Source organism: Littorina saxatilis, linkage group LG12 (genome assembly GCF_037325665.1).
Source record: "Littorina saxatilis isolate snail1 linkage group LG12, US_GU_Lsax_2.0, whole genome shotgun sequence".
Lineage (NCBI taxonomy): Eukaryota > Metazoa > Mollusca > Gastropoda > Littorinimorpha > Littorinidae > Littorina > Littorina saxatilis.
The window spans coordinates 68,743,938-68,770,989 of record NC_090256.1 but is presented as its reverse complement, the minus strand read 5'-3'; the positions used below and the strand labels follow the sequence as shown (position 1 = coordinate 68,770,989).

Genomic DNA, 27,052 nt, shown 5'->3' with positions numbered 1-27,052 from the left:
ATCGGAAATGTCCAAAGGTCAGCGTTGCTTGCAGCGAGGTGGCTCCATTACACCACGCTTTGATGTCGTATTGTTGCAGCGTCTCCGTCACACAGCGGAGTGCTTCACACAGCTGAGACTGACACGCGAGACAGGCCTACTTTGGATGATGGCAATGACGGAGGTAAAGTGAGAATTATATGGCTTTTATTGTCGCCCAAGAGCTTGACAACTGGACCAATTTATTCAGGTCATCCATGGATACGATTCATTTTTTGTTTTTAAATTTTAAAAACGTGTCTCAGACGACATGCCTACATCCAAGATTGCGACAGACCTGACTCGGTGGCTATGGAAAAGAAAGCTGCTACTGTGCTCTGTGTTTTATCATTATGGTCCTCGACAACAATCGCCCCCCCCCCCCCCCCCCCCCCGCGGGTTAGGGGGAAGAATTTACCCGATGCTCCCCAGCATGTCGTAAGAGGCGACTAACGGATTCTGTTTCTCTTTTTACCCTTGTTAAGTGTTTCTTGTATAGAATATAGTCAATTTTTGTAAAGATTTTAGTCAAGCAGTATGTAAGAAATGTTAAGTCCTTTGTACTGGAAACTTGCATTCTCCCAGTGAGGTAATACATTGTACTACGTTGCAAGCCCCTGGAGCAATTTTTTGATTAGGCCAAAAAAAAAAAATTGTCTGTTTAGGGTAACATGACCAAAAAAAGTAGGGTCGGTAGGTAGGTAGGGTTTTTTGTTTTGTTTTTTTTTTTTTTTTTGTGTGTAAATGCTATGTTGGCTGAACATTCACTTCTTATATTTGATGAATGCATGTTTCAAAACTAACGTATAAATAAAACAGAGAGAAACGGAGAGAAAGAAACGCCAAATGTCTTTTTTTAGCATTTTTACCTCTTTTTTTTCTTTTTTCTTTTTTGAAATAAAAAAAAAGTTTTTGGGTCGGCGCCAAATCGATAGGGTCGGTCGGGTTACCCTAAACAGACAATTTTTTTTTTTTGGCCTTAGTGCTTTTGTGAACAAGAAACAATTGACAAGTGGCTCTATCCCATCTCCCCCCTTTCCCCGTCGCGATATAACCTTCGTGGTTGAAAACGACGTTAAACACCAAATAAAGAAAGAAAGAAAGACAAGTGGCTCTATCCCATCTCCCCCCATTCCCCGTCGCGATAATTATAACCTTCGTGGTTGAAAACGACGTTAAACATCAAATACAGAAAGAAAGACAACAATCGACTATTTTTCTAATACACACACACACACACACACATACACACACACACACATACACATACATACACATACACACACACATACACACACATACACATACACACATACACACACATACACACACGCACATACACACACACACATACACACACGCACATACACACACGCACATACACACATACACACATACACACTCGCACATACACACATACACACACACACACACACAGTTTATCCACACACACTTACAACCGTACAACCACACACACACACACACACACACACACACACACACACACCCAGGCAGCCATTCACCGTGTTCGGGGGCGTGAAAGAAGATGGTGTCTTTACAGCGGGCGGTCGCCACAGTGCCGGCAGGTGTGTGCGTCCAACACCCCCACCCGTCAAATGTCCCGTTACAAAACAGCCGCCCTGTAACACAAGACAGAGTAACTTGTTACACAACGTTACATTGTAAAGATCACCACAACAGTTAAATGTCCCGTTACAATACAGCCGCCCTTTAACACATGACACGGTAACATGTTACACAGCGTTACATCGTAAAGATCACCACAACAGTTAAATGTCCCGTTACAATACAGCCGCCCTTTAACACATGACACGGTAACTTGTTACACAGCGTTACATCGTAAAGATCACCACAACAGTTAAATGTCCCGTTACAAAACAGCCGCCCTGTAACACAAGACAGAGTGACTTGTTACACAGCGTTACATCGTAAAGATCACAACAGTTAAATGTCCCGTTACAATACAGCCGCCCTGTACCACACCATACTTTTACTTGTTACACAGCGTTACAGTAGAAATATTACCACCAGTTCAATATCCGGTAAAACAAATTGTCTGTGGGGGGGGGGGGGGGGAGGGTAAGAGATCCTACATACCCCCACCCCTCCATACCCCCCACCCCAAAACGTGTCTCATAACTGGCTAGGAACGGTCCACGAAATGTTAAGTTGTTTTGGAGACCCTTCAGTGTGATTGTTAACAAGATTTGGCTGGGAACTGACCACGGAAGGTTAAGTTATTTTGGAGACCGGTCCTTGTGTTTGTTAACAACATTAATTTTGCTGCCGTGTCAAACCTGTATTAATTCCGCTTAAAACAAAAAAAGATGGAAGAAAGAAAGTAGATACACCTAAAAAAAGAAGAAGACAATAATGAAAAGCAAATACAGACCAGTAAGTACACTTCAACAAAATCTCCGTTCACTGAACCCTAGAAATGAGACATCAGAGTGTGTGTCGGTTTTAATTATCGAGACGTTGTAACTGATTTCTCATCAGCACATAAAACTTGTGAACCAACGTTTTGTGCAACGACAGTGCACGTTCTCCGCATTGTTTGATCGCTCTGGGGCATTGTGCAGGGCTTCACAGGGCTTTTACAGGGCTTCTCAGACAGCCTGGGGACGGTCAGCCTTTACCCCCCGCGGGTTAGGGGGAGTCCCATATTGGTTGGGACGAGAAAGAATTTGCCCGATGCTCCCCAGCATGTCGTAAGAGGCGACCAACGGATTCTGTTTCTCCTTTTACCCTTGTTAAGTGTTTCTTGTATAGAATATAGTCCATTTTTGTAAAGATTTTAGTCAAGCAGTATGTAAGAAATGTTAAGTCCTTTGTACTGGAAACTTGCATTCTCCCAGTAAGGTAATATACTGCACTACGTTGCTAGCCCCTGGAGCAAATTTTTGATTAGTGCTTTTGTGAACAATAAACAATTGACAAGTGGCTCTATCCCATCTCCCCCCTTTCCCCGTCGCGATATAACCTTCGTGGTTGAAAACGACGTTAAACACCAAATAAAGAAGAAAAACGGTCAGCCTGCACCGCCAAGGCTTGGAGCACGCCAAGGCTTGCAGCACTAGCTGTACTGTGTTGTACTACATGTTGCTGTCCACTGAGTAAGCCCACTAGCTGTGCTGTGTTGTACTACATGTTGCTGTCCACTGAGTAAACCCACTAGCTGTACTGTGTTGTACTACATGTTGCTGTCCACTGAGTAAGCCCACTAGCTGTACTGTGTTGTACTACATGTTGCTGTCCACTGAGTAAGTCCACTAGCTGTGCTGTGTTGTACTACATGTTGCTGTCCACTGAGTAAACCCACTAGCTGTACTGTGTTGCACTACATGTTGCTGTCCACTGAGTAAGTCCACTAGCTGTACTGTGTTGCACTACATGTTGCTGTCCACTGAGTAAACCCACTAGCTGTACTGTGTTGCACTACATGTTGCTGTCCACTGAGTAAGTCCACTAGCTGTACTGTGTTGCACTACATGTTGCTGTCCACTGAGTAAACCCACTAGCTGTACTGTGTTGTACTACATGTTGCTGTCCACTGAGTAAGTCCACTAGCTGTGCTGTGTTGTACTACATATTGCTGTCCACTGAGTAAACCCACTATAGCTGTACTGTGTTGCACTACATGTTGCTGTCCACTGAGTAAACCCACTAGCTGTACTGTGTTGCACTACATGTTGCTGTCCACTGAGTAAACCCACTAGCTGTACTGTGTTGCACTACATGTTGCTGTCCACTGAGTAAGTCCACTAGCTGTACTGTGTTGCACTACATGTTGCTGTCCACTGAGTAAACCCACTAGCTGTACTGTGTTGCACTACATGTTGCTGTCCACTGAGTAAACCCACTAGCTGTACTGTGTTGTACTACATGTTGCTGTCCACTGAGTAAGTCCACAAGCTGTACTGTGTTGCACTACATGTTGCTGTCCACTGAGTAAGTCCACAAGCTGTACTGTGTTGCACTACATGTTGCTGTCCACTGAGTAAACCCACTAGCTGTACTGTGTTGTACTACATGTTGCTGTCCACTGAGTAAACCCACTAGCTGTACTGTGTTGTACTACATGTTGCTGTCCACTGAGTAAGTCCACAAGCTGTACTGTGTTGCACTACATGTTGCTGTCCACTGAGTAAGCCCACTAGCTGTACTGTGTTGTACTACATGTTGCTGTCCACTGAGTAAGTCCACAAGCTGTACTGTGTTGCACTACATGTTGCTGTCCACTGAGTAAGTCCACAAGCTGTACTGTGTTGCACTACATGTTGCTGCCCACTGAGTGAGCCCACTAGCTGTACTGTGTTGTACTACATGTTGCTGTCCACTGAGTAAGCCCACTAGCTGTGCTGTGTTGTACTGCATGTTGCTGTCCACTGAGTAAGTCCACAAGCTGTACTGTGTTGCACTACATGTTGCTGTCCACTGAGTAAACCCACTAGCTGTACTGTGTTGTACTACATGTTGCTGTCCACTGAGTAAGTCCACAAGCTGTACTGTGTTGCACTACATGTTGCTGTCCACTGAGTAAGTCCACTAGCTGTACTGTGTTGTACTACATGTTGCTGTCCACTGAGTAAACCCACTAGCTGTGCTGTGTTGTACTACATGTTGCTGTCCACTGAGTAAGCCCACTAGCTGTGCTGTGTTGTACTACATGTTGCTGTCCACTGAGTAAGTCCACTAGCTGTACTGTGTTGTACTACATGTTGCTGTCCACTGAGTAAGTCCACTAGCTGTACTGCGTTGCACTACATGTTGCTGTCCACTGAGTAAACCCACTAGCTGTACTGTGTTGTACTACATGTTGCTGTCCACTGAGTAAACCCACTAGCTGTGCGGTGTTGCACTACATGTTGCTGTCCACTGAGTAAGTCCACTAGCTGTACTGTGTTGCACTACATGTTGCTGTCCACTGAGTAAGTCCACTAGCTGTACTGTGTTGCACTACATGTTGCTGTCCACTGAGTAAACCCACTAGCTGCACTGTGTTGTACTACATGTTGCTGTCCACTGAGTAAACCCACTAGCTGTGCTGTGTTGTACTACATGTTGCTGTCCACTGAGTAAGTCCACTAGCTGTACTGTGTTGCACTACATTATTATTTAAGTTATTGAGACATCCCAATGCACTAAGGGATTTATAGAGCAAATCGAGAAAATTCATTATTGAACGAAGCGCATAGCGCTAATTATTGAACGAAGCGCATAGCGCTGAGTTCAATAATTATTTTCGAGATTTGCTCTATAAATCCCTTAGTGCACTGGGATTGTTTCAATAACGATATTGTCGGTACCGCCATAGAAAAAAGAAGATTCCAAACGCACATTTTGCAACGCGCATTTGGATAGGCATAACTGTGTGGTCAGGTCGTGTACAGTAAGATCTACTTTTGTGTGGGGTGTCTCAAGTGTGTCGTGCTTTCGTCACACGCATTTTAATTTCTGTTGGTAAATTCCAGTGTAGCGTTAATCTGAACAGTGATGATCTTTCAGAGAGACCTCATTTGAACTCGGAGAAAGGACTGTGTTCTTCGTCATTTGCAATTCGAAACCTCCAGTCGAGCTTCGACGGATTGACTGTGCGGAGTGACTCCCCTTGAATTGACTCGAAGCGGGACTCGACGGTTAGCACATTTTCAAAATAAATGTGGCATATTTCTCGTGTTGTATTTTCACTCATCGGGGAGTCTGATACTAAATATGAACGGTAAGAATGCTCTGAACCTCTGAATGTATTATATCCCCATCGTTTTTTCGTTCACATTTGCCCAACATGTTAATTTGCTGAGCGGGGTTTATGTCGTCTGCTAGGCTAGGGCAATCGAACCACTGCAGTCTGCACTGAGTCTGAACGCATAAGGCAGGCTGGTAATAAGTCTTATATATGGTAAGAACGTTCTGAACCTTACACGTTTTCGATTACGATTGTTCTTGCCTTGAAATAATAATTCGGAAACCATTCATTTACTGAACTGATGCAGTCGTATTTCTGTGTAGTCTGCTACGTATGACAGAGTCGATCGAGTCAGTCTTCCAAACTGGTCTAGCTGGTACGTTATCGGAATAACACTTGTGTTTTCTGTTAGCCGCTGGGAATTGTATACTAACTCATCATTTGGTAATGTGGATGATAAGCTACATGCCACTAACACGGCATATGAGAAGAATCTATGCAAGTCGGCGAAAATTAGATGAAACCACAGGCGGAAGGTATCGTTCACTGGACCACTACTTACATAGAAAGACTACAAGGTATGACACTCAGCTTCGAGTCGTCTGTGTTCTTGGAGTCGCTTCCTGCGGACAATTGTTTTGTTCAAGACGGTTTGCCTCTTCCTACAGTCTGTGTGAGGTCAAATAAATACAGTTGAATGATTGTTTTAACTGTATGTACCTTTAATTTTCAGCTGCCGTCCCCTGCAGGTTGTTTTTAACCATCATTTGGACGAATGTTCGTTTGCGAACCGCTACCCCATAGTTGGTAAGAAATCATGCATCCCGCACCGAATATGCATACCAGTGCTCATTGGTCTAAAACATATGTAAATATTGCAGCAAAGGGAAGCTACCCACGGGAGTTTCACTTTAGGTTTTTGGCGAAGAGCCGTTTGCGGAATAAAAATAAACGAAATGAAGAAAACGTTATATTTTTGGTAAGTATTAAATTTATGAATATTCAGTTGATGACACAGGGTGTTTCAGAAGCACCTTCTTAGCATTGTTCCTTTTAGTTAACGTAGATTTTCCTGTGCCGGCTTGGCCTAACACAAAAATTGTGCCCCCCAAGAGCTGCTTGGATAACGTTCAGCCTCTGCCATTTCGTTGCCACTCTTCGTTGCATAACAATGGAATAATAATAACCGTGAACGGAAGCGATGCAGACGATTTCAGTCGACCAATGAAAATAATCATCGAATATCCGGTTATTAACCAATGATCGCATCGGACTACTATCTCCTCGGACATACGACGATCATCATTCGCATGGGATCTAAGTGGTATGCCGTTGACAGAGACACGTTTGGTCGCACAAAATACGGTTTAAAAACATGCAGCGGACAGGCAGCTAAATATAAAAGGTACAGATAGTTAGAACATTCATTTATCACGGCATTTGTAAAGTTACAAAGATTCTTGACATTGGCAATTATTTTTTGCATAATTTGTTCTGAAGTTAGTGGAGCACGACTCGAAGCTGAGTGACATACCTTGTAGTCTTTCTATGTAAGTAGTGGTCCAGTGAACGATACCTTCCGCCTGTGATGAAACACAGCGGCTTCTATTTTTAGATCAGTGGCACTGTGGCACAGGCACATGCAATCTGTCAGAAAAAAACCCCACTTCTGCTTTAATTGAGAAGCAGGGAATTTATGGTCATTTGGTATTGTGGAGAATATAAGCTACATGTCATCAATTAATTCTGAGGATGAGAGCACAGTCTCGCTTAGGCAAAGGGCGGAAGAATACGCTCTGTGGAAAAGTTAAGGTTACCCTAACTAACCCTAACCCTAACAGTTTTAGCGCATCGCCATTAGCCAATCAACTGGTTCACATCAGTCATGTGACACCAGTACTTACTGACAATTATTATTATTATTATTATTATTATTATTATTATAGGCAGACAGACGGACGGACAGACAGACGGACAGACAGACAGACAGGCAGGCAGACAGATAGAGATAGATACAGACAGACAGACAGACAGACAGACAGACAGACAGACAGACAGACAGAGATAACGCCTCCCCCAACGACCCCTCCCCCCCCCACACACACACACAAACAATAACCCAACCCAACAACAACACAAACAATCAACAACAAGATTGCAGTCATTGAAGCCATCTCCCCCGGGTATAAGGCGCTATATTTGTACAAAGCCCAACCCCACCCCTCTCCCCGCGGTACCCCGGGTCCAGGGCGCTATATTTGTACAAACCCCCTGCCCACCGCTCACCCCGCGCTACCAGCGGATGAGATGTAGACTCCCAGCGGACAGTGAGAGAGTCAAGTTTGTTGTCTCCCTTTTCACAGGGGATTCGCCCGCTGCTATGGCTACCACTGCTATGGCTACCACTGCTGTACAAGGAAGGCTTTCTACCTTGATGTTTACATCGTGCAATGTACTCCTCTCAGCCGGCCTTGATGTTTACATCGTGCAATGTACTCCTCTCAGCCGGCCTTGATGTTTACATCGTGCAATGTACTCCTCTCAGCCGGAAGTGACCTTGTGATCCTCTTTCTCTATCTCTCTCTTTCTATCTCTCTCTCTCTCTCTCTCTCTCTCTCTCTCCGTGGCGTCCTCAAGTTTGAAATTCCCCGTGTGTGCTGTAAAGCGAGCCAGAACACTTTTCACTATCAATTGACTCACTCAGGGCCACAAAGGTCCGCCTTCCTGGCTGAGGAAACAAGTAAACACTATCGTCACACAGTCCCCAGATTCAAAACACAACCCAAACAATGTGCCGTTGCATATTCATGAGCGGAATGAAATTAAAAAGTTCCGGGAGTTGTGTGGCTGTGATTGGTTAACTAAACAGTTGAAGTGATGGTATGTTAATGAAGTCCCGCAAGGGAGTCTGGGTACCTGCGTGATGCGAAGCGGTGTGTACGTTGACAAGACCCGGATGAAAGGTGAACTTCTCAGGATTGTTGTTCATGATGATAAGTGCTTTATATTTGTCCCAACTACTGACATGTGCTAAATCCACTCTGATTTGAAGTGGTCTGAAATGAATAAAGTGGTCCAGTTTTGACCCCACTTTCTGTAACCAGGTTTGAACACTGTGGGATATACAAATATAGTTCTTCTAGCAAAACGAATAGCAAACAGTAGATAGTGTTTACCATATGTGCTACTTTTGCTAGTAGAAATATATAGTAGGGGAAAGTCGATAAACCTGGAACAGTTAAGGAGAAACAGCCGTACCAGACAACAAAATGGATATTGCAAAGCGTTCTTTATATTGTCGCATACTAGACTCTATCAGTAAATAAACGAACCACATAAAATAAAATAAAAGTCACGCAACTCATCAAACTGATCATAATAAAAATGTCTGCATTTGTTCCAGGTTGGACGCATGGGTGTGTAAAGTGGAACACTGTGTTGTCAAACTCGGAACACATACAAACACACCCTGACTCTCTTTCTAACTCTGTATGTGTCTCTCACACACATATACACCCACACACTCTCATTCACACACAAACAAGCACACATTGCCACACACACAAGATAAATAAATATGTCATAATATTTTGATTCTTTCTTTCTTTCTGTCTTTATTTGGTGTTTAACGTCGTTTTCAACCACGAAGGTTATATCGCGACGGGGAAAGGGGGGGAGATGGGATAGAGCCACTTGTTAATTGTTTCTTGTTCACAAAAGCACTAATCAAAAAATTGCTCCAGGGGCTTGCAAATATTTTGATTAAGCCATTTTATTTAAATGTCTTTTTTCACATCATATGTAGATTTTTACCAAGGAAATAACAAATCGGATAACAATTTAAGCCTTAAATGTAAAACAAAAAGATAAATAAGGGCTTGGTCTAAAAAGGACTGAGAAACAAAACCTTAAAAAACAACAACAGGAAAAAATAGGCAAAGAACCGATTTCGCAGACAATGTCCTCGTGTGATTACTGTGTGCACTTCTGGCACTATAACATATCCTCAGGGGAGTTGGTGCCACACATGAAGCAGTACCACGAAATTTCGCAGCTTCATTTGTACCCCTCTTCTGTTGACAAATAGATATAAAAGGGCTACCTGCCCAATTGACTAAATGTAAAAATCATTACGCATAAAGTCTCAAAGCAAATAACTAAGAACAGATTTAAGAACTAATTTTGCAGACACACAAAAATTGTTAATTACAGATTTCGAAGTCCTTTTGTTCGTTGCTGTCAACGCAGTCCTCGTGTGCCCACTAAGTGCACTTCTGGCACTGTATCATGTTCTCAGGGGAGTTGGTGCCACACATGAAGCAGTACCAAGGTAGATATGGCAGGTGATGAGGAGGACTTTGAAATTCAAGGCAAGACTGTTGAGAAGGTTTTTAGCAAGTTGAATGTAAAGAAAGCAGTTGGTCCTGATAACATCGGTGGACGTGTTTTGAGATCATGTGCCTGTCAGTTGTCCGTTGTTTTTAGCCGTTTGTTTAGTTGGTCTCTGAAAGATTGCACTGTGCCTAGACTCTGGAAAAACTCTACGATCTGCCCTGTCCCCAAGAACAACAAGCCCAAAACCCTGAATGACTATCGCCCTGTAGCTCTCACCTCTATTGTTATGAAGTGCTTTGAACGCATTGTCCTCTTTAGACTGCTCCATCAGGTCAAGCCCCATCAGGATCCCTTCCAGTTTGCATACAAGCAGAACAGATGCACAGATGACGCCACACTCACACTCTTACACAACGCATACACACACTTAGAAAAACCTGGCTCTTTTGTACGCATTCTTTTCATAGACTTCTCTTCTGCCTTCAACACTATCCAACCCTGCCTCATGGCCCGGAAACTTCTCCTCTACAGCGTGACTCCAAGGCTTATCCTGTGGATTATCAACTTTCTCGTTAACAGAACCCAGTCAGTCCGCTTTCAGACAGCTCTCTCTTCCCTTAGGTCCACCTCCATAGGCTCTCCACAGGGTACAGTTATCTCCCCTGTGTTGTTCACACTCTACACTAACGACTGCAGTGGCACTGACTCCACCCTTCTTATCAAATATTCAGATGATACAGCGCTAGAAGATCTCTCCAATAGTGACGCAACTTACTTTGCAGAAGTAGAACGTTTCAACGCCTGGTGTAAAGACAACTTTTTAGACCTAAATGTGACAAAGACCAAAGAACTTCTGATAGACTTTAGAAGAAACCCTGCCCCTGTCCCTGACCTGATGATTGATGGTGTGACTGTTGAGCGTGTGACTGAATATAAGTATCTTGGCACAGTTATCGATGATAAGCTGTCCTTCAATGCAAACACCACCCTCATACACAAAAAATGTCAGTCACGCATCTACTGCCTTCTATCCTTCAAACTTTCTACCGCTCTTTCATCGAGTCTGTCATCACTTTTGGTTTTGTGTCCTGGTATGGAGGTCTGAGTGTGAAGAACAGGAATATCTTAGTGCGAATGGTGAATGTCAGTAGCAAGGTGATTGGCAGGCAGCAAGCAAGTGTGGAGTCACTGTATGAAAAGCGTGTGGTGAGAAAGAGTAGGCGGATAGCTTCAGATAGGTCCCATGTCCTAGCCCACCTCTATGAACTCCTTCCCTCTGGCCGTAGACTTCGCACGCACAAAGCTAGGACACTCAGGCTGCAAAACAGCTTCATCCCCAAATCCATCACCCTTAGCAACATGTAAACACATCCACATACCCGACTCAGCCCCTCTTCTGCCAGTGCAATCAGTAGTAATGTACATGTATGTATTGGTTTTATGTACAACCGTATATTTCCTGCGATATATTGTATGTTATGATATTTTGCAATGATGTTTAGCCATAGTTCGTTATACGCGTAGGTGTGCGAGAATATGTAAGCGCAGTGCTTTAAAGATGTCCATGTTATATAGTGCTATATGTTTTATGTAAAATCAATGTCTTGTTTGTATTATTGTTATGTACCACCCCTGAATTTCTCTATGAGATAATAAAGTATTCTTATTCTTATTCTTATTCTTCCTCCAGGATAGAACGCATCGTCGAGAATGTTCTCCTTTTTTTCCCCTGATCAGAAGATATATTATATTCCCCTCTTGTTTCTTTGAGCAGAAGATTTTGTAACTTCATTCTTTCCTCTTTTTTGTTGGCCTCCACGCCTTTTTGCAAGTGAAATCTCCAGCTTTTGCTTGTAAGGAGAAGATGTGATGATTTCAGATTGTTTTTTTCGTGATGTTCTCTTCGACGAGTTTGTGGGTGTGCGTTGCAGGACATCAGCAGCAGGTAGGCTTACATTTGCTGCTGAAACCAAGCAATCATAATGACCAGAATCTCCATGTCCAGTGTACAAAACAACGATGGGGGTGACGTTGGTAAATTTATTTCAGCTTCAAGAATGCTATTGAATAGTTCTTGTTCTATCTCTGGTGTTAATGTAGGTCTTCCTGTGAACTTTACTTCTTCTTTTGCAAATTTATTTTTTTCCTTCTAAATGACTATTAAGAGTTGTGACAGTAACACCATATGCTCTTGATGCGAAACGCAAACCCATATCTCCGTTTTTCACTGCCGACAAAGCGCAGCCCATTTCGTCTGGTAACCACCGCCGTTCGGGTCTCATAATACTGTCAAACAAATCAATCAATCATTCAATAACATTTTTAGAAAGGAAAAACACAACAAAACCGAAAAGAGAATTGAATACGTGAATAAAACAGCAGTGTTCTGTAAATTGTTTGATGAGGGTAAGATGGAACAGAATGCGGAAAAGCTGGAACACTGTTCCATGTTTTCCTCTCTTATGTGTTCCATCATTGCCGCATGGCACCTTCATGGATTTCGCGTTTTTCTGTTGGATACACGTGACGTTTCAAATCTTTTTCTCCGTTCAAATTATTGCAAATCTATAAAGGTTTATCACAGCAATCAACATTTTATGTGAACGTATATAGATAAAGAGTAATAATACGAATTGTAGACAGTAGAAATAAGAAGAAGAAGGAAGAAAAGTTAAAAAAAACGTACCATTTGTTTTGTTTTGCCGCGGTAGTCATTTTTCTTGCTGGAATAATATCAAGGAATGTCACTAGACATTTCTGCAAAACAGTTCCCCGTTGATCGTATATTGAGGTGTTCCAAGTTTGCCGACTGTTCCGGGATTGGCGACTTTGCCTTATATCACACATTTGTTCAAAACTAGTTACAGAAAGTGGGTTCAAAAGTTGAACAGTTCTGCTTAAAAGTGTGTTAAATATGAATATCAAACATTAGTTTTTTAATTTGTGAAAATCCCACTGAGACTGACATTTGGCGGTGAGGAGCTCTATAAAATCAAAACGAAACATACGTACACGTGTTCATACGGATCGATATTGACCACCTCAGTGTTGCGATCATACCCGTCACTGCCAGCTGGTACCAATTAGTCAAAGTATGTACCTTATTCGGAAATAAATAATTACCTCATTCATGAGCGACTATCACGTGTTTGATCCAGTTATACACTTCACGTAGTCTTTTTGCCGACACTCAGTGCTAAAGCTTCGTGCTGCAAGCTTTGCGAAGTATACTTCACGTAGTCTTTTTGCCGACACTCAGTGCTAAAGCTTCGTGCTGCCAGCTTTGCGAAGTATACTTCACGTAGTCTTTTTGCTGACACTCAGTGCTAAAGCTTCGTGCTGCCAGCTTCGCGAAGTATACTTCACGTAGTCTTTTTGCTGACACTCAGTGCTAAAGCTTCGTGCTGCCAGCTTCGCGAAGTATACTTCGCCCAGTTAAGGACAGGTTATAGGAACGCAACGGTACCAAAATCAAGAGTACTGGTCAAGAAAAAATGACGCATGAAGCAATTGAAATCTGTGACTGTTGTACGTAGCAGTTTAGTTTACCTTCACCTTAAGCTTGTCATAACTGTTCACGGCCGAGTCTTTCTATTTTAAACATACACCTGCGCCTTCCCATGGCCGAGTCTTTCTATTTCAAACATACACCTGCGCCTTCCAATGGCCGAGTCTTTCTATTTCAAACATACACCCCCGCCTTCCCATGGCCGAGTCTTTCTATTTCAAACATACACCTTCCAATGGCCGAGTCTTTCTATTTCAAACACACGCCTTCCAATGGCCCAGTCTTTCTATTTCAAACACACGCCTTCCAATGGCCCAGTCTTTCTATTTCAAACACACGCCTTCCCATGGCCGAGTCTTTCTATTTCAAACATACACCTTCCAATGGCCCAGTCTTTCTATTTCAAACACACGCCTTCAATGGCCGAGTCTTTCTATTTCAAACATACACCTGCGCCTTCCAATGGCCGAGTCTTTCTATATAAAACACACGCCTTCCAATGGCCGAGTCTTTCTATTTCAAACATACACCTGCGCCTTCCAATGGCCGAGTCTTTCTATTTTAAACATACACCTGCGCCTTCCCATGGCCGAGTCTTTCTATTTCAAACACACGCCTTCCAATGGCCGAGTCTTTCTATTTCAAACATACACCTGCGCCTTCCAATGGCCGAGTCTTTCTATTTTAAACATACGCCTTCCAATGGCCCAGTCTTTCTATTTCAAACACACGCCTTCCAATGGCCGAGTCTTTCTATTTCAAACACACGCCTTCCAATGGCCGAGTCTTTCTATTTCAAACATACACCTGCGCCTTCCAATGGCCGAGTCTTTCTATTTCAAACATACACCTTCCAATGGCCCAGTCTTTCTATTTCAAACATACACCCCCGCCTTGCAATGGCCGAGTCTTTCTATTTCAAACATACACCTGCGCCTTCCAATGGCCGAGTCTTTCTATTTCAAACATACACCTGCGCCTTCCAATGGCCGAGTCTTTCTATTTCAAACATACACCCACGCCTTGCAATGGCCGAGTCTTTCTATTGTAAACATAAACCTACGCCTTCCAATGGCCGAGTCTTTCTATTTCAAACATACACCTGCGCCTTCCCATGGCCGAGTCTTTCTATTTCAAACATACACCTGCGCCTTCCAATGGCCGAGTCTTTCTATTTCAAACATACACCTGCGCCTTCCCATGGCCGAGTCTTTCTATTTCAAACATACACCTTCCAATGGCCGAGTCTGTCTATTTTAAACATACACCTTCCAATGGCCCAGTCTTTCTATTTCAAACATACACCTGCGCCTTCCAATGGCCGAGTCTTTCTATTTTTAACACACGCCTTCCAATGGCTGAGTCTTTCTATTTCAAACATACACCTGCGCCTTCCAATGGCCGAGTCTTTCTATTTTAAACACACGCCTTCCAATGGCCGAGTCTTTCTATTTCAAACATACACCTGCGCCTTCCAATGGCCGAGTCTTTCTATTTCAAACATACACCTGCGCCTTCCCATGGCCGAGTCTTTCTATTTCAAACATACACCCACGCCTTGCAATGACCGAGTCTTTCTATTTCAAACATACACCTGCGCCTTCCAATGGCCGAGTCTTTCTATTTCAAACATACACCTGCGCCTTCCAATGGCCGAGTCTTTCTATTTCAAACATACACCCACGCCTTGCAATGGCCGAGTCTTTATATTTCAAACATACACCTGCGCCTTCCAATGGCCGAGTCTTTCTATTTCAAACATACACCTGCGCCTTCCAATGGCCGAGTCTTTCTATTTCAAACACACGCCTTCCAATGGCCGAGTCTTTCTATTTCAAACATACACCTGCGCCTTCCAATGGCCGAGTCTTTCTATTTCAAACATACACCCACGCCTTGCAATGGCCGAGTCTTTCTATTTCAAACATACACCTGCGCCTTCCAATGGCCGAGTCTTTCTATTTCAAACATACACCTGCGCCTTCCAATGGCCGAGTCTTTCTATTTCAAACATACACCTGCGCCTTCCAATGGCCGAGTCTTTCTATTTCAAACACACGCCTTCCCATGGCCCAGTCTTTCTATTTCAAACACACGCCTTCCAATGGCCGAGTCTTTCTATTTCAAACATACACCTGCGCCTTCCAATGGCCAAGTCTTTCTATTTTAAACATACACCTTCCAATGGCCGAGTCTTTCTATTTTAAACATACACCTTCCAATGGCCGAGTCTTTCTATTTTAAACATACACCTTCCAATGGCCGAGTCTTTCTATTTTAAACATACACCTGCGCCTTCCAATGGCCGAGTCTTTCTATTTCAAACACACGCCTTCCAATGGCCGAGTCTTTCTATTTTAAACATACGCCTTCCAATGGGAGATAGACATCTGAGTGTCAGCCTACGTTATACGAGTTTCGAGGCCACGGATTCATGTTGTTTGCAATCCCACCCTTCCAACTTCCCTCAGGTAGAATTACGGTCTACATTACCCAGGTTGTTTGCAATCCCACCCTTCCAACTTCCCTCAGGTAGAATTACGGTCTGCATTACACATGTTGTTTGCAATCCCACCCTTCCAACTTCCCTCAGGTAGAATTACGGTCTACATTACACATGTTGTTTGCAATCCCACTCTTCCAACTTCCCTCAGGTAGAATTACGGTCTACATTACACATGTTGTTTGCAATCCCACCCTTCCAACTTCCCTCAGGTAGAATTACGGTCTGCATTACACATGTTGTTTGGAATCATGGGATACTATTCAAACTTTCCTGGGGTAGAAATATCGGTCTCCATCTAACATGCCGGGGTAAAAGTTACACCCGCACACACACATACGCACGCACGCACGCACGCACGCACGCACGCACGCACACACACACACACACACACACGCGCACGCGCGCACACACGCACACACACACACTCATACACACACACACACACACGCACACACGCACACACACACACACACATTCACACACACACACACACACACACACACACACACACACACACACCAACACACACATATCCAGATAATACTGTATTATTTTGCGGTAGGTGTCACAAGGCGGACACACGGCGCGATTCATAAATCGGCCTACATGTGAAGAATTTTTTGTTCCTTCGTTTTGCTGTGTACCAATTGCACTACTTTCATCCCTTTTCTTTCTTTTTTCCCCCGTGGAAACCAATTAACGTCAGGCCAAAAATGTTGGTTTAATCTTCTTGAAGGTGCAAGGGGCGACAACCTTGTCACCTGAAACCAAATCCATCCGTACTTGACGCTCTTCAGTGTAAGAGGGGCAAAACATTGCCTTCTATCGATCGTCATGCGAAGTTTGGTAGAGGCACGCGCTTCACTTTTGCCCCTCCCCAGCTCCCAAGCCCCAAGAAAGCAAAACAAGTTGTGAAAGCAGCGAGTGGTACCTAACGTCTGGAATGTAGGTCACACCTTTCACACCCACAGTTTGTTGAGCTCTCATGTCTCAACCAACTCTTATAGGTCAAGGTCATTCCCTCGTGTGTTCACCTTTTCTGATCTCTTTTTACATTCACATGTTTTGTGACGTTGCGTGTTAGGAATTGCTTAAGAATGGGAAATATGATATCACTTTTATCACGATTAGGATCCTTCCGCCTATGACAGTAAAATGACCTTTCAGTAGACGTGGGTTTTTTTCAGTCCGGGTTTTTTTGTTTGCTGCTCAACAACCGCTCCATTCTCTACCGCTCACAATGGCCACAATGAGTCTGACACTAATTATGTTACAACATTGGACGCTATTTTACCATCTAGTTTTGAGTTTACTAAAAACGTTTCATCATGCAGTGCAGTATCAATGTAGTTCAAACACAGAATTAGCATCAATCTAACATACATAAGAATGGATGTAAGTGTGTTTGTCTGTCTGTCTGTCTGTGGTCGCCATACCCCAAAGAAGGAAAGAAGCAAGAACAAAATATTGTGTATGCACACTGCCCATAGGAGCCGCAGATGTGCACCTGGGTTTTAGTTTCTTGATTTCATGGTTTCCTTTCTCAGGTTATGACCCTCCCCTTGTTGACACATAATTATATCAACAACATCATCTACTCTCTCCCCCCCCCCCCTCCCTTCTCTTTCTTTCGCTCTCTACGCCTCAACCCCCCCCCCCTCCCCAACCTATCCTCTCTCTCTTTCTGACAGAAGCTCTTGTCCAAACGCAGATGCACCGATTCATTTTGTTCGTGGCGCTGTTGGCAACATGGTACTCGTCTCGGTTATCAGGTGCACGACGCCAAATGGCCACAGAGAGCAATGGGATTGGATGCCCTTGTTTCGTAGTAATGTGTCGTGTTGTATTTTGTCGTGTTGAATGTTGTCGTGTAGTATTTTGTCATTTTTTTTATTATATTTATTTTACAACGGAACAAGCACAGGCATTGATTTTCTCAAAAGAGACGCAGAACACAACAAAAAAGACACATTGAAATCTAACATGCGCGAGGGGGGGGCAAGAAATTAAGTTAATTTCTTTTTGCAGAGATCACACAAAGTAATAATATTAATAAAACATAAAATAAAAACGACAGAAGAAGAAATTATAAAACAAAAAATAAACATTTTAAAAAGGCAAATCAAAAACATTTTGTTACATTTTCGGAGGTAAACTCGAAGCGCCTAGCTAGCTAGAGGGGTCCGGGGGCATGCCCCCCCCCGGAAAATTTTGAAAAAAAGGATGCAAAATGGTGCAATCTGGTGCATTCTGAGGATGATCATTACCAGTTTCAGGCAGCAGATTTTGTCACCGATTAATACCCCAAACAACAACAACCCCAAAAAACACAAAAAATATCTTTATTTTTTGGCTGGGGGGGTTTCCGGAAACCCCAGAACCCCCCCCCCTCCCCCCCTCGTCCGCCCCTGTTCTGATTGCTCACAACCAGAGATAAATAAAGAGAATAATAAAAAAAAGAGAATAAAAAAACAACCAAACCTACTATCATTGGCCACATCCAAATGCAAGCGCCTGTTCTTGACAACAAATATATTTTTAGATCAGTGCAACTTGCTTGGATCTCTTGTTTGGCATGTAGGTAAAATGTACAATGTATTTTCTGATTTGTGCACAAAAGCTTTTTTTCTTTTTTCTTTTTTTTTAACATAACAATGTTTAATGTCACTGTTTGTTTAAAAGACCATGGTCACATTTGTAAAACAAATGTTAAATTAGAAAATAAATAACATTTTGGTTCATGATTTTTCCTACACCTGTGCTAAAAATAAGAAATAAAAATGTCGGTATATAAGTCACTCAAATACAGCAAAGTCTGAATGGTTTGAGTTTGTTGCGGGTGACCCTGCACAGTTCGACCTATGATGTTTTTGTTGAACAATCTTGCCGTCACCCCTCCCATAGGGTGACGTATTTCACAACTTCCTGTGTTACACAAACTCAGTGATGACCAATTTTGCCTTCACCCCTCCCATAGGGTGACGGATTTCACAACTTTCTACTGATGAACAATGTTGCCTTCACCCCTCCCATAGGGTGACGGATGTCACAACTTCCTGTGTACACAAACTGATGACGTATTTCACAACAAAATGGCGCTGCCCATGGTCAAAACTATCAAAACTCGAAACTATCCGTATAAATGGGGGCCTTCCTGGCCCCCATAACAATGTTGAAGGACTGGGTGACCGAGTGGTAACGCACTTGCGCTCGGAAGCGAGAGGTTGCGAGTTCGACCCTGGGTCAGGGCGTTAGCAATTTTCTCCCCCCTTTCCTAACCTAGGTGGTGGGTTCAAGTGCTAGTCTTTCGGATGAGACGAAAAACCGAGGTCCCTTCGTGTACACTACATTGGGGTGTGCACGTTAAAGATCCCACGATTGACAAAAGGGTCTTTCCTGGCAAAATTGTATAGGCATAGATAAAAAATGTCCACCAAAATACCCGTGTGACTTGGAATAATAGGCCGTGAAAAGTAGGATATGCGCCGAAATGGCTGCGATCTGCTGGTCGATGTGAATGCGTGATGTATTGTGTAAAAAATTCCATCTCACACGGCATAAATAGATCCCTGCGCCTTGAGTCCGAGTCTGGAGATACGCGCGCGATATAAGACTTCATGTAACATCATATAACATAACATGTTGCAGCCTTTTCAAGAATACGAGCCCTGAATTGCATTCAGGCTGCAACAACCGGTTTTTGTCTCTGTGTTCATTTTTTTTTAATTGCGTAAAGAAACTGTCCTATGCTTTCACAAAAAATCCAATCTTGACTTTCAACTGTACATTAATATAAAAAGCAGGAAAAAAGAACAGAAAAAAGATCAATAAAAACGGATGCTCCCCGATAACAAAAAACAAAAAACAAAAAAGAGAGGCAAAAAAGAAAGGGTTGAAGCTGCCTGCATGCAACTGAGATAAAAAAATTTAAAAAAAGAAAAAAAGTTCAACATAATCATTTATTTTTCTCCCTAACATTCAGGTCAACAAAGTCATTGTCATAGCTAGGCAGTCATTCGATTCCAAGACAATCATCACAGGTTTGAACCGACCCTTTCGTTTAACCATTCAAAAAACAACAGCAATAACGCTGTTAGTACTACAGCGCGCTCAACGTTCGCCCTTTTGAACTCGCGATGAGACTTGTTTCTTCTGGTCGCCAAGCTTACCGTTAACAAACACATGTACTAGTTGGGATTCCCCCAATTTTCGCGACCTTGACCGAATACTCTCGAAGTCAGCACTACGGCGTTCATGCATAGGGAACAGTTAGAAAGTTAAATTCGGAAGTTCCCACTTTCAAAAGAGGCCTCTACTTCCAGTGTTTCTGACTTCCAGTTCATGCATACGGACCCAGGATGTCACTCTGTTTTTTGACAGTAGCGTGCAAAGGAGGTCTTCTGCTGCTTCTGGTAAGAGAGAGAGAGAGAGAGAGAGAGAGAGAGAGAGAGAGAGAGAGAGAGAGAGAGAGAGAGAGAGAGAGAGAGAGAGAGAGAGAGAGAAAGAGGGAAAAAATAGATCGAGAGAAAGTAAGAGAGGGAGAGGGAGAGAGAGATATAAAGAGCACTGTGAGAGAGAGAGAGAGAGAGAGAGAGAGAGAGAGAGAGAGAGAGAGAGAGAGAGAGAGAGAGAGAGAGAGAGAGATCTAATCAAATCAAATTTTATTTTACGAGGGTTGTTGCATAAGCAATACAAACAAGCTTCTTTTCAACCAGCCCTCGCCCAAAGAGGGACTACTCTGATATATTGGGACTACTCTAATAAATTATATTGAGAAAAGAGATCGAGAGAGAGTAAGAGAGAGAAAGGGAGAGAGATATATAAAGAGAGAGAGAGAGAGAGAGAGAGAGAGAGAGAGAGAGAGAGAGAGAGAGAGAGAGAGAGAGAGAGAGACAGACAGACAGACAGACACAGAGAGACAGGCTGAGAGAAGTAGAAATTCAGACAAAGCGAGAGAAAGAGAACAAGGGGAGCAGTAGTTGTTATTCTATGTTAGAATGGCTCCATAACCTAGTGATAAGGACCACAAGCTTGAAAGTGCAAGGCACGGTTCCAGTCGCAGCCAGGTGGGTTCAGAGTGGAGAGTTTCGCCATCAGCCAGGTCCGATTATGCGCAGATCTGCTCGTGCCCCCCCCCCCCCCCCCTACCCTTTCATGTGTACACGGAAGCAAAAGGCCAAATGCTCTTGAACAAAACGAGTGTAGTGGGAATGTCAGCCCACGAACACAAGAGAAGAAGAAAAAGTTCCCGCTTTGCACCCCCCCCCCCCCCTCATGACATCATCACTGAGCACGAATGCTGCAGCGCCCTGGCTAAACGAAAAACATGGACGACAGTATCAAATTAATGCAATTAGGGAATGACCTTCTTGTTGTATTGCAAGCACATTAGGTGTGGGGGTGGCGGCTCGCTTAAAAAAAAAAAAAAAAATTTTTTTTGTTGCAATCGTCAACAAAAACAGATGGCTGTTGAAAGCGATTCAAAGACAAGACGAGGTATTTCAAGTCATCCTAGTTTGATGATGTGCCTCCACCTTCCTGTTAAACTGGAACAAAACTGTTTGACAACGTTTTATGGAATCAACACATTTGTGTGTGTGTTCAACAGTTATGTGCAGTAAGTTACAGTTATGTGCAGTAAGTTACAGTTATATGCAGTAAGTTAGTTGTATGCAGTCAGTTACAGTTATATGAAGTTAGTTACAGTTATATGCAGTAAGTTGCAGTTATATGCAGTAAGTTACAATTATCTGAAGTAAGTTACAGTTATGTGCAGTTAGTTACAGTTATATGAAGTTAGTTACAGTTATATGCAGTAAGTTACAGTTATATGCAGTAAGTTATGCAGTAAGATACAGTAATATGAAGTTAGTTACAGTTATATGAAGTAAGTAACTGTTATTGCGTTTAAACCAATGTACAGCAAGCAACATGTTCTTTTTCCGCCTCTACTCCCTCCCCTCTCTCCCTTGCCCTCTCACTTCCACTCCCAGAACTGTTCTGTGTGATTTTCATTTGGCCAATCATGGAACTAAAGGGAAAAAGTGAACTGCACTCTTTTTCTACCAGTCCCCCTCCCTTTGATGTTTTTTTTTGTCTCGTCGCTTGCATCCGCAATTGAAATGTCACATACAGGGATTCCCTCACATGAACGGTTACACCGAGGACGCTCTGACAAAGAATCTCTCATCAACAAGAAAGAAACACAAAAGAGGTACAAGAACCAGAAACAAATAACAAGAAAAAATAACTAAATGAAAGAAAATCGATAAAAAGTAACACCTTGGTAGGCCATAAAGAGCCAGACCTTGCAACAAACGTTCTCCTCGAGAAGACTTGGTTAATCGTCCTTTCTGTCGTTCAAACCCTTCTCCTACCCCCCCCCCCCCTCTCCCCCACTCTTAACAAAGCACGAAATAGCATTCCTGCAACCATAATAGTTGGCCCCTCCCCCCTCTGACAAAGTAATGTGTCAATGTTCGCGAACTGTTAACGGTGAACAGAAACTACAATTTTGAACTCAAAACAATATTACATGGATTTACTGATACTGGATATTAAATTCATGTAAAGTTGTTTCGCCCCCTAAACAAAACACTTGCAAGGGCTGTATCCTTTTAAGAATACCATTATTTTTCAACTTTTACACACCGACTCCCAGACAAATAAAGCAACTGCCATGGCTCCACATCTTGCCCCGTGGCCGCGACATTGGGCAGTAGTAGTCACGCCCTGATGGCCGCGACATTGGGCAGTAGTAGTCACGCCCTGGTGGCCGCGACATTGGGCAGTAGTAGTCACGCCCTGGTGGCCGCGACATTGGGCAGTAGTAATCACGCCCTGATGCAACGTTAAGTGTTCCATGGCCGTTTAGTTCAGCTCCTTGATGCAACGTTAAATGTTCCATGGCCGTTTAGTTCAGCTCCGTGATGCAACGTTAAATGTTCCATGGCCGTTTAGTTCAGCTCCTTGATGCAACGTTAAATGTTCCATGGCCGTTTAGTTCAGCTCCTTGATGCGTTAAATGTTCCATGGCCGTTTAGTTCAGCTCCTTGATGCAACGTTAAATGTTCCATGGCCGTTTAGTTCAGCTCCTTGATGCAACGTTAAATGTTCCATGGCCGTTTAGTTCAGCTCCTTGATGCAACGTTAAATGTTCCATGGCCGTTTAGTTCAGCTCCTTGATGCAACGTTAAATGTTCCATGGGCGTTTAGTTCAGCTGTGTCTCCGTACTGTAGTCCTATCCTTACCAAGTGTTGATGCAACTTTAACGTGTTCAAAAGTCTGTATCCTGAAGTATGTCCGGCAGATGTCTCAATTTTTGTTCACACTTGTTTCAACACGCTCTGAGAATATCACAGATAAAATATGAACGAATTCAAAGTTTTGCGTCCATCGGTGTCTTATCTGTTTAACTGATTTGCTAAACTGCAGAAACACAAATTGTCCAAACACTACGATCTGTAACATATTGAAATCACGAAAATGTCGGTGGCTACTATATTGTCTTTAAACGAATGGCACAGCGAGATGCATGAATAGGACAGGCGACATTGAGGGTAATGTAATCCCTGGGTCGGGAATACAACCCTAATTTGTCCACTTCGCTTCACGCGTTATCCACCCCCGCCATCATGTCGAGATATAGCCAGACGAGACAGGGCCTAGGTGTATATTTCTGTAATTATATGCGTGCGTCAAAAGTTAAAGAGAATTGGGAAGAGAGAGTGAATGTTGCAAAAAGGCTCATCTGCGTGTGGGAGAAAAGGAATTTGAGCATTATTGGTAAAGTCTGTGTATTCAAAACGTTTATTCTGCCACATTGTGTCTATATAATGCAGGCGCTGATTGTACCAGACGACGTTCTAACTGAAATTAATAGGTTAATGTTTCGCTTCGTGTGGCGCAAAAAAGACTGCAACAGAAAAGCATTTGAAAAGGTGAAAAGAACTGTTTTATGTAACGAAGTAAAGCAAGGTGGATTAAATATGATTGATTTGCGTCAGATGCAGTGTTCCTTTTTGTTAAGCTGGGTTGTGAACCTAACTCTGTCTAATGAAGACCAGAAATGGTCATGGCTCCCAAAAGCACTGTTTTTTCCGTTTGGGAGTCGCTTTGAGTGTTTTTTTGCGAACATCAACAGCAAACCATTTAAAGGATTGGACAGTATCAAATCGGAATTTTGGTCCGCTGTGTTGAAAGCATGGCTTGATAACAATCAAGTCGATAATAATGGTAATTCTGTTTCGGGTTTGTTGTGGAACAACAAAGATATAATTTGTCAAGGAAACCCACTCTTTTTTGCGGATTGGATTAAAAGTGGTATAATGTATGTGAGCGATGTGTGTGAGAATGGACGTTTTGCTTCCTATGAAGAAGTGTGTGAAAGAACTGGCTACACTGCAAATAGATTGCTTGAGTACATTGTTGTTCGAACAGCTGAACATCTCCTTTTAAGAAATGTCGATATAAACGATGTAAATTGTTCAGTCTGTGACATTCCGACCTTTTGTGGAAAAAAAGTTAAATCAGTAAAAGAAATTCGAAAGATTCTGGTAGGAAAACAATACAGCCCACCCTGTTCAGAAGGATTTTGGAGAAGAAAATAAGGATGTGAAATTGACGAAAAGAATTGGAACTTAGCAGCCACTGTCACTAGTGAAGTTCGATTACGTGTACTGCATTGGAAAATTTTGCAAAACATTTATCCAACTAATATTTTATTGTGTAAAATGAAAGTGAAGGCTGATAAAAACTGTACATATTGTAAGGATGAACTTGATGTATTGGAGCATTTTTTCTTTGAATGCCCAACAGTGCTCAGGTTTTGGAAATATATTGAAATGTACATTTTTGTAAACATTGGCGAAAGAATTAGGTTGAATGTTACAGATGTGCTTTTTGGTATAAAAAGTAACAGCAAAAATATGAAGAAGATTAATCACATTATTTTAATCGCAAAGATGTGCGTAAGCATTTAAAAAAAAAACCGATTCACGATTAACACTGGAAATTATTTTTGGAAATCATGTTGTTTTGAGATTTCGTTAGTCTGAAGTTTTATTAATTAAAAACAAATTATTGTTTATTTTCTTTGATATAAGGTAAAGACAGCCATACATTATGATGCGAATATTGTTTTTAAAAAGATCAATATATGATGACATATGATCATTTTGATGCTACACATGTTGACACGTATATTTCTTTCACGTATGACTATTTTTAGTCCTTTTTGTATAATGTAAAAGTTTTTCTGAACCGCATGTAAATGAGAGAATATGTGTGCAAACAGAAAATACAGTTACCATGTTTGTTATCTTGTGTTTTATTTATTGAATAAAAATTAAAAAAATTAAAAATAAAAAAAATTAAAAAAATTAAAAAACATCCATTTTCTTCTCTCTCAGTCTCACCTTCATCAAGTCGAGATATAGCCAAACGAGACAGGGCCAACATCCACTTTCTTCTCTCTCAGTCTCACCTTCATCAAGTCGAGATATAGCCAAGACAGGGCCAACATCCACTTTGTTCTCTCTCAGTCCAACCTTCATCAAGTCGAGATATAGCCAAACGAGACATGGCCAACATCCACTTTCTTCTCTCTCAGTCCAACCTTCATCAAGTCGAGATATAGCCAAACGAGACAGGGCCAACATCCATTTTCTTCTCTCTCAGTCCAACCTTCATCAAGTCGAGATATAGCCAAACGAGACATGGCCAACATCCACTTTGTTCTCTCTCAGTCCAACCTTCATCAAGTCGAGATATAGACAAACGAGACATGGCCAACATCCACTTTGTTCTCTCTCAGTCCAACCTTCATCAAGTCGAGATATAGCCAAACGAGATGTGGCCAACATCCACTTTCTTCTCTCTCAGTCCAACCTTCATCAAGTCGAGATATAGCCAAGACATGGCCAACATCTACTTTCTTCTCTCTCAGTCCAACCTTCATCAAGTCGAGATATAGCCAAGACATGGCCAACATCCACTTTCTTCTCTCTCAGTCTCACCTTCATCAAGTCGAGATATAGCCAAGACAGGGCCAACATCCACTTTCTTCTCTCTCAGTCTCACCTTCATCAAGTCGAGAAATAGCCAAACGAGACAGGGCAAATTTCCACTTTCTTCTCTCTCAGTCCAACCTTCATCAAGTCGAGATATAGCCAAACGAGACATGGCCAACATCCACTTTCTTCTCTCTCAGTCCAACCTTCATCAAGTCGAGAAATAGCCAAACGAGACATGGCCAACATCCACTTTGTTCTCTCTCAGTCTCACTTTCATCAAGTCGAGATATAGCCAAACGAGACATGGCCAACATCCACTTTCTTCTCTCTCAGTCCAACCTTCATCAAGTCGAGAAATAGCCAAAGACAGGGCCAACATCCACTTTGTTCTCTCTCAGTCTCACCTTCATCAAGTCGAGATATAGCCAAACGAGACATGGCCAACATCCACTTTGTTCTCTCTCAGTCCAACCTTCATCAAGTCGAGAAATAGCCAAACGAGACATGGCCAACATCCACTTTGTTCTTTCTCAGTCCAACCTTCATCAAGTCGAGAAATAGCCAAACGAGACATGGCCAACATCCACTTTGTTCTCTCTCAGTCTCACTTTCATCAAGTCGAGATTATAGCCAAACGAGACATGGCCAACATCCACTTTGTTCTCTCTCAGTCCAACCTTCATCAAGTCGAGATATAGCCAAACGAGACAGGGCCAACATCCACTTTGTTCTCTCTCAGTCTCACTTTCATCAAGTCGAGATATAGCCAAACGAGACAGGGCAAATTTCCACTTTCTTCTCTCTCAGTCTAAGCTTCAAGAGTCAGTCACTCAGTTCAGGCTTGATGGTTGTGAATTTAATCCTCTTCTATTGTATCTTGTGCAAGGAAAATAGAGGTAAATGAACAGAAGATGACTGGCGCAGTGGCGTAGTGGATAAGACATCGACATCCTAATCGGAA

The 27,052-nt window shown here is 42.6% G+C and overlaps 1 protein-coding gene across 1 annotated transcript in view; it reads right to left on the bottom strand.

Annotated features, from left to right (window-relative positions):
- The window catches only part of LOC138981491 (calcitonin gene-related peptide type 1 receptor-like), a 129,469-nt gene extending 106,572 nt beyond the window's left edge, over positions 1-22,897 (bottom strand). Inside the window, exons 1-2 of the mRNA XM_070354431.1 lie at positions 22,729-22,897; positions 1,542-1,658 (exon numbers count right to left, since the gene is read on the bottom strand). Coding sequence (XP_070210532.1) covers positions 1,542-1,658; positions 22,729-22,897 — 286 coding nt within the window. The remainder of the gene's footprint in view (positions 1-1,541; positions 1,659-22,728) is intronic.
- Positions 22,898-27,052: the final 4,155 nt, after the last annotated feature.